Source organism: Anopheles aquasalis, chromosome 2, assembly GCF_943734665.1.
Source record: "Anopheles aquasalis chromosome 2, idAnoAquaMG_Q_19, whole genome shotgun sequence".
NCBI lineage: Eukaryota > Metazoa > Arthropoda > Insecta > Diptera > Culicidae > Anopheles > Anopheles aquasalis.
In genome coordinates this window covers 18,540,001-18,547,500 of record NC_064877.1, presented here as the reverse complement: position 1 = coordinate 18,547,500, position 7,500 = coordinate 18,540,001, and the positions used below count along the sequence as shown (strand labels likewise).

Below are 7,500 nucleotides of genomic sequence, written 5' to 3'. Positions count from 1 at the left end.
CGTTTTCTTTTCCTGCTCTCCATCCATCCACCAGCAATAGTAAAACTCTCGTGTGCAATAGAACCCCCCTTATACAATCCCTTTCACCAGGGAACTAGATTTATCGCAATTTAACGCAAAACATATTGAACGCAGCAGCTAGCATGTAACGATTTAGTATACCGATAAACAACAGATCTAGACATCTAGGTAATTTAACATTCTTTGTAACGCATAACCATCCCCATCCTTAGTATCTCAGTACGATTTTCATTTCCAAATGGACCTTAGCAAACGGACGTAGCACAGTAAAAATCAGGGAACGATTGTTTATAGGTAGAAACAGTCGAACCTCCTGCCCACTGCCGGACATCGTGCGCAGGAAAAAGGAGGCGAAGATAGGATTGTTGTCTGACTTTACCTGCGGTCGAGAAAAGACTTTTCCGCGTCGTCGAAGGGATTCTTCATGCGGTCACTATTTATTCCGAGCATATTCCTACTCTAAAAACGAAAACGAAGAAGAAACTAAAAGCGATGATAACGAAATCTGCGAAGAACAGAACGAATTGAACGTTTCTACAACAACAAAAAAGTACAAAATGAACGAGCAGCAACTTTTAAAGCATAAATAACCCGCTCCCTGAACGTTCGGGGGATGGCACCGAGGAGCCAGACAGTAGTAGCGATTTGCGCGGGCTAGTAAGAAATCTATTTTTCCTCAGTTATCCTCGTGGCAGGGCAGGGTCGTTTGGAGCGAGCGTTAAAAACAAACTTTTAACAAGTATATATTTACCCGTGGAGGTCATTTGTTGTTAGGAAAAAGAGAAGAACTCAGATGAATAAGACCATATTGTAAAAGAACACCCCTTCCCACTACCCCCATTTAAATGTCTCTAACGCCCCCACCCTGTGTCCCAGCAGTAGCCGGAAGCATTCGAATGGATGTGCAGCGCATGAAAACGGATACATCTGATCACCTTCGTCTGAACGGAAGGAAGAATTAAAGGGCAGACGCTGTGTGGTGTAGACTGTGTGAGGTATCTTTATGTGAAGTTCTACAATAAAACAAGCGGGGAAATCGCGGCAATATCTAGATTAACGAGATATAAATGGAAATATTACTTTGACCTGAGTCCGTTGTGTCGTGCCTTTTCTTTCAAGCCCACTATGATGACCTTTTCCTCGAAAGAAAGAACGGCAGGTTAAAGATTCGATTCATCCTTTACACCCAGGATCTCCTTGTTGCAAGTATATTTTCCCGTAGATTCAACAGCTCGTCCACCAGGATCCTTGGTATCTCCAGCTCCCGCAGCGCGTTCTCGCCCGGGACAAGTTCCGTAATGCGCCAAAGGCAGTTATCTCGTAGTGTACGTAACGGAAAGTGTATCCGGACTTCCTTCCTCGTTGGCTTACCATTGGCATCAAAATTGTTAAACCAGGGATCGGGCATGTACACCGGCTGGCCCCTCACGTGCATCTGTTCGCCCGTTTCGTTGTCCCGGAACCTCCACGGATGCGTCACGTACGTGTTTATCAGGCAGAATTCCTGTGGCTGCAGCACCCTAAAGTTGCACGCTATCCCGTTGTAATCGACCCACTCCACCGCCACCGTCCGCTGGGTCGTGTTGATATACTTGATGAACGATCGGATTTCGGATTGTACCGACTTCACGGAAACAGCGCCCACGTTCGTCATAATGCGAGAAGATATTCTGGGCAGCTACCATGCGATGCAAACGTCCTGGGCCAAGCGCATCCTCCGTGGTCCATGTTCCCGATTAACTACCTGCTCATCACGTTCAACAGCCGGCAACAGGAACGCCAGGAATTTCCGTGTTTTTGAAAAATAAAATTACAACAAAATAACAACAAAAGAAGCTCCGGTTGACAGCTCCTGGAATTGTCAAAATACGTGGTCGGGTAAAAGAGTCACAAAATTCCAGGAAAATTTGAAATCAAACGGTGGAGAAACTAAAAACGTGCACCCACAAAACACGTGCTATTTTGTGTGTTTTATTTAAATCATCCGTCCCGTCAACAAACACCCGCCATTAGTAATTAGATCACAAAACAGCCGCAAGCAACCGGTCAACCAGTCACATCGTCCACTGCCCACGTGTACCTTTTGCTGCTTTCGTTCAGGCGCTTGGATAACAGATTCAACTGCCCGTTCGCTTCCAGCTGGCTGATAATCATGTTGATCTTGGCCCCCTTATTCGCCGGCGTTGTCGTGAGGGTAAACTTCGGATTTGGCTGCTGTTTGTTCGTTGGTGACTTCGCATCCGGAACATCCTTCGTATCCTCCGGGGGAGGCAACTCGTCGAAAGACAATTTTTTCATCGACTTTTTGCTCGGTTTCTGCCCTTCGACGGACTCACTCGGTGAGCGATTGAATTTGTTCTTAAGCCAGCCCGTTTTGGCCGGTTTAGAGTTAACCGCTGGGGCCGGCGATACCTTACACTCGGGGCTAGCGATCACCGGCAACTCCAGCTTCTTGGTTACTGCTTCCGGTTTGCATGGAGTAACACTCGACACCGGTTCGACCGGCTTCGGAGCGCCCGGTTTCGGTGTATCGTAGCCATGGCTCTTCTCTTTGGGTGATGCTAATTGCTGTTCATTCTTCAGGCACAGGGCTGGTTCCTCGTAAATGCCGTCTTCGTGACATGGGATGGGCAGATCTGTTTCATCGACCGCACCGCTGCTCTGGCCGGGATAGGGCGGTAGAGGCAATTTTCTTAATGATGCCGCACCAGGCGAAGAACCAGTGCTGGATCCTTCGGCCCGTTCATTCGTCTTCCCCTCGATAAGATTGTTCTCGATGGCCACTATCCACTCATTCAGATCCTGGAAGCTGGGCGATAGGAAGTGTACCTTCGAGTCGCTCTGCGTGTAAATCTGGAAAAGATGCTTCTCGTTGATGTGTTCGTTCAGGCTCAGATCGAGCTTGATGCTCTTGATGTAGATCGTCTGCCAGGGCTTCAGATCATTGTGGCTGTTGTACACCAGCAGCCATTTGCCAACTAACCCAATGTAGTACTTCTTAAATTGATCGAAAAATAAACGCTTCTCCTGCTTAAACAGCGTTCCGTGCTTGGGAGAGTGCAACAATCTCAGGTGCGATGCCGGCAGTCCACCGTAAGGGCACTGGCTATCATCCGGAGCAGCTGGACACTCTGGTAGTGGCTGCAGTGCATCCTCTTCAGCCTCCACCTCAACCGGATCCTGATGACACTCATCGTAAAGGATCTGATCGGTGGTTAACTCGTATTCATGTTCTTCCAAAACGGGTTCCGCTGCATTCGTTGGCTCCACATCGATCGCCACTTCCCTCGTTCCATCGATACTGCTCGTTGACGAGCTAACGTTTACCTTGGGCGTATTGCTGCCACTCATATCGAGATAAGATCCTTCTTCCTCTTCTTCCTGCTCCAGTATCCTCACTTCACACGCCGCCAATGGCACACTCGGTTGCGCGTACTGTTCCATCTTCGCCAGCAAGGCCTCACATTGGGCCACCAGTGTGTCACGTGTCTCACCGCGGGAGTCACCGGGAGTCACGTTTAAATAGATTCTATCACTCGTCTCACTTTCGGCGTCTTTCTCTGGATGTTCAACCGTACTGCCGGGGAAGCGATCATCTCCACACAGATATTGATGAATCACTGGAACATCGGATCGAGAACAGCAATAACTCAATTAACTTGCGACATCCGTGTTGATTCCCTGTTCCACCCGAGCCAACTTACCTTTCAACAACTGAAAACACTGTTGCATTAACGCGAAGTGTCCTGACTCGATCGTCATCATCGCCATCATGCCTCCGTCACTCGGTGGATTTGAATACTTTGAGACCAATTTTACTAAGCCGTATTTTCGGGGGATAATAAAATCAAACCGAAACCATTCCTAATCAATCATACCCGGGACGTGCTGTTGATCGGTTGCGCTGTAAATCAGAACTGAGCCAACGGAGTTATGTTGGGGAACAGATTGAATACCTAACGGTGGCCATTCGACACCACGCATTTTGGCCCCCGCTGAGCCCATTCGCAGACGTTTATTTTTGTTTGCCCCGAGAACACCACAACGAGAACGAGCCAGCTCCGCATCGAAACAGTGGCCACAGGCACAGGCATACAGCGTGATGCTGCAGCCGATAACTCTTTGTTCTACGCGCCCGATGCGTCTATTAATAGTTGATGTGCGGAAGGTTGGAGGATTGATTCGAGAAGCAGCAAGTCCGTGTTTTCCAGCATTATGATTTTAATGTTGCACACTGAGTCCACTGCCAGCAGTGCACTAGGCAATTACTAAATTCTGTAAGTAGCGCATAAAAACGAAATTGGAACATTTACGATGCGGCATCTCGACTACTGGCCGCCCGCCGCATATCGATATCGCCGCTCCGTTAACTTTAAATGAAATCAAATAAACCTTCTTATCTATGCTCCAAACCATCACGGCACGGTATTGCTCGTTCATTCATGCTCCCGCGGCTATACCACTGGCTGCTGCTTCGGCGCACTCGTGGGCTTCGCAGGCTCCAAAATACAAAAAGGAGCTCGCTTCTAGAAGGAGCCATTAAGTCTCTCACTCTCTCTCTCCAGTGCTCTCCAGAGCGCTTCCAGCACTACGGCTCCGTGTGCAGTAGCTTACCTAGTATCCTCTTCTTACAGCATCACTGCTAGTGCACTGGTGCTATCATCTTCTTCGCCAAGCTTCGGACAAATTAAAAGTGTCCCCTCTTTTCAGCATAACAGCGGGTGCTCCAAAATGGTGCCCCTTCTTCTTTGGTTGGACACCATTTCCCACGGTGCCCAGTGTTCCAGGGCATCATCCTGTAAAAGCAGCAGCTACATTAGTGACAACCAGTGATCCACCAGCAGTGATTGCGTGCAAATTTCATTTTTTTTATGGTGGACGAGAAGCGGATTGGGGGGACATCCATCCATGGTTTCATGTGGGAAAAAGTGTGTCAAAGTACAGATATGCCAGTAGTGCGCGGTATCTGACGGTGCCAGTGGCAGTGATTTGCTTAATCTTTGTGCATTCCCTCTTCCCCGCACCATAATCCTTCCTTCGGCTCTGCCTCTCCTGCGCTGCGTTATCGTGTCGTAGGTTCTGCGTCTCCTCCGCTTGCTGCATTTCGGTTGACACACACTCTCTCTCCCTTCATCGCGGCTCCCAAAAATCGATCGAAATGTTTGCCACCAGATATACCACCACCAACATCGCCGCCGCTGCCGCCACCGCCGACTCGCTAATCTGTTGAGCCCAAGAGGTACCGTGGAGTTTGTGCTAGTGACGAACGAGGCCGGACGTAATAGTACTCTGCGCTTCTTTGTGCGTACCTGTGTAACGATAATAAGTGTCCAGACTCCCTCCCCGCCCCACAAAAAAGGGTGGCGCGCGCGAGTGTGATGTAGTACGTCCCCTAGCGTTTCGCCCCGGAATCAGGAGTTTATCCAGCCATTTTTCTTTCACTTAACTGGAGGCTACGAAAGAGAGGTCCGTGGACGGATGATGGTGTGACATCGTACTGGCGCACGCAGTACAAGAAGCAATCCGGAGCAAGCGTTATGTTAACTTGAGGTAGGTGTCGAATGGCGGTGGTGTCACAATCAAATTAAACCGTGAAAGAAGCATCCTTTTTTTTTTGGAGGGACCGAATGGGAGACAATGATGTGGTGGCCGAGATTTTTCTGATCATAAATGTTTATCGTTCCTCGAGCGGGTGTCTGCTGCTGCTGGTTTGCTAGAGCTAGAGCGTGTGTTCCGATACGCGGGCACTGCGGTGTTATTGATTAGTGCACCGAGGCACGTACACGAATTAAATTATCGTCCAATTGATTACAGCTGTCCCGTCCGTCCGTCCGTCCGACCGTCGGGGACACGCGATACGGGAACGTGTTGGTCGTTCAAAGTCGTCGTAGACCTACACAGTAGGCACTTCATCTTCGCACGGCCCTTCATCGGAAGGAGGGACCACGTCCATTTTGTCCGCCAAATGCGTGTCGCCCTTTTTACAACCCAATCTACAACTACTTGAACTAACTTTCCAGATTGTAATGTACACCGGGCACACAATGACAAACAACTCGTGCATTTGATAGCTCCGTGCTGAACCGCTCGTGTGCTGGATCGTTCAATCGAAGGAGACAGGGACCGGGATTTGGATCAATTCCAAGTGTTTCCGAAAAAAACAATGTGATTCCTGCTCCTGCGTCACAAAGCAACAGTGCGAATCCTGACGAATCCATTCCACGCCAACTCGGCCGCGCATCATCGTTGCCGACCACCACAGGACCGTAAGCGGCCGATCGCCACGAAATCTATCGCAACTAAACCGGGTCACGACAAACTATGCTGCTATGAAGAGCTTGGTCAATGGATTAGCGGTACTCTGGCTTGGTGTGCTGCACTGTGTGTCAGGATCGGTGCTGAGTAAGTGAGCTTGGCGCGCTTTGCTTTACGGTTACCACGTTTCCGGTCCCTAACTCCCCCGGTCTGTCCTGTGATCTGTTACAGAAAATGTGGCGACACTGCAGTCGAGTAGCCCGTTCATGACATTTCCGCGCAACTTCTGGCAAGAGATATCGGTACCGTACACCGATCTGCCGACCGAGGACGACGAGCTGGAGGATGAGTCGGTGGAAAGCACAACGCACGATCCGTACCCGTTCTTCGACGACATCAACATGACGGCCAACGTGACCACGCAGCTGGGCAGTGACGTGACGCTGCACTGCCGTGTGAATGACCTTCGTGAACGAACGGTAACCACGAGGGGCCAAAGGTAAAGACCCAAGTAGTACAAGCTAACACTCCATCTTTTTATCCTGCCAGGTATCCTGGGTACGCCGGAAGGACGATGAGATCCATCTGATCACCGTTGGCCGGCAGACGTACAGTAGCGATTCGCGGTACTCGCTCCAATATCAACCACCCAACGATTGGCAGCTGCAAATTCAGTACTCGAACGAGCGTGACGAGGGCCACTACGAGTGCCAAATATCATCCCATCCACCGTTGGTCTATCTGGTGTATCTGATCGTTGTCGGTAAGAGTTTGCAAGATGCCAATGGGTTCCACCTCCATGCAAGTGCCTTCATCACTCGTCATCTCATTCCTTTTCCACAGTTCCGCGGGTTGAAATTATCGATGAAAGGGGCCAGGCGACACTCGACAAGTTTTACAAGGCGGGCAGCACAATCGAGCTCAAGTGCATCATCAGCCGGGTACCGCAACCAACGAGCTACGTCACCTGGAAGCATGGCATGCGAATGCTTAACTACGACACGAGCCGTGGAGGCATCAGGTACGGTTTCGGAATCTACATAGGCCATGCTATTAACAAAGTCGCCCCGAGTTGTGCGACTTAGGAGGCTGCGATTGTTCAATAGCTGGTGGTAGTTGCATCATACTAGCGGGCCGGATCCCGGAGTTAATCTTTGAACCTTGGTGCTTTTTTTTCACAGCGTCAAGACGGATCTACTGCCCGGTGGTGCCATGAGCCGGCTG

At 49.8% G+C, this 7,500-nt stretch overlaps 4 protein-coding genes across 6 annotated transcripts in view; 2 read left to right on the top strand and 2 right to left on the bottom strand.

Moving 5' to 3' along the window:
- The window catches only part of LOC126570235 (zinc finger protein 883), a 4,527-nt gene extending 3,416 nt beyond the window's left edge, over positions 1–1,111 (top strand). For all 3 annotated transcript variants that reach the window (XM_050227833.1, XM_050227831.1, XM_050227832.1), the window contains one exon: positions 1–1,111. This exon is cut by the window's left edge and continues 276 nt beyond it. The gene's annotated coding sequence lies outside the window, so the exon portion shown is untranslated.
- A 12-nt stretch (positions 1,112–1,123) lies between these two features.
- LOC126570237 (protein Vhl) lies at positions 1,124–1,836 on the bottom strand. The gene has a single exon (XM_050227835.1). The coding sequence runs from the start codon at positions 1,673–1,675 to the stop codon at positions 1,202–1,204; it is 474 nt and encodes a 157-aa protein (XP_050083792.1). The 5' UTR covers positions 1,676–1,836; the 3' UTR covers positions 1,124–1,201.
- A 159-nt stretch (positions 1,837–1,995) lies between these two features.
- LOC126571675 (uncharacterized) overlaps positions 1,996–7,500 on the bottom strand; it is an 8,705-nt gene continuing 3,200 nt past the window's right edge. Inside the window, exons 2-3 of the mRNA XM_050230412.1 lie at positions 3,726–3,938; positions 1,996–3,641 (exon numbers count right to left, since the gene is read on the bottom strand). Coding sequence (XP_050086369.1) covers positions 2,068–3,641; positions 3,726–3,795 — 1,644 coding nt within the window. The 5' untranslated portion in view covers positions 3,796–3,938 and the 3' untranslated portion in view covers positions 1,996–2,067. The remainder of the gene's footprint in view (positions 3,642–3,725; positions 3,939–7,500) is intronic.
- Positions 4,753–7,500, top strand: part of LOC126571676 (zwei Ig domain protein zig-8) — a 6,177-nt gene continuing 3,429 nt past the window's right edge. Inside the window, exons 1-6 of the mRNA XM_050230413.1 lie at positions 4,753–5,571; positions 6,042–6,423; positions 6,508–6,755; positions 6,826–7,039; positions 7,120–7,297; positions 7,458–7,500. The exon at positions 7,458–7,500 is cut by the window's right edge and continues 94 nt beyond it. Coding sequence (XP_050086370.1) covers positions 6,351–6,423; positions 6,508–6,755; positions 6,826–7,039; positions 7,120–7,297; positions 7,458–7,500 — 756 coding nt within the window. The 5' untranslated portion in view covers positions 4,753–5,571; positions 6,042–6,350. The remainder of the gene's footprint in view (positions 5,572–6,041; positions 6,424–6,507; positions 6,756–6,825; positions 7,040–7,119; positions 7,298–7,457) is intronic.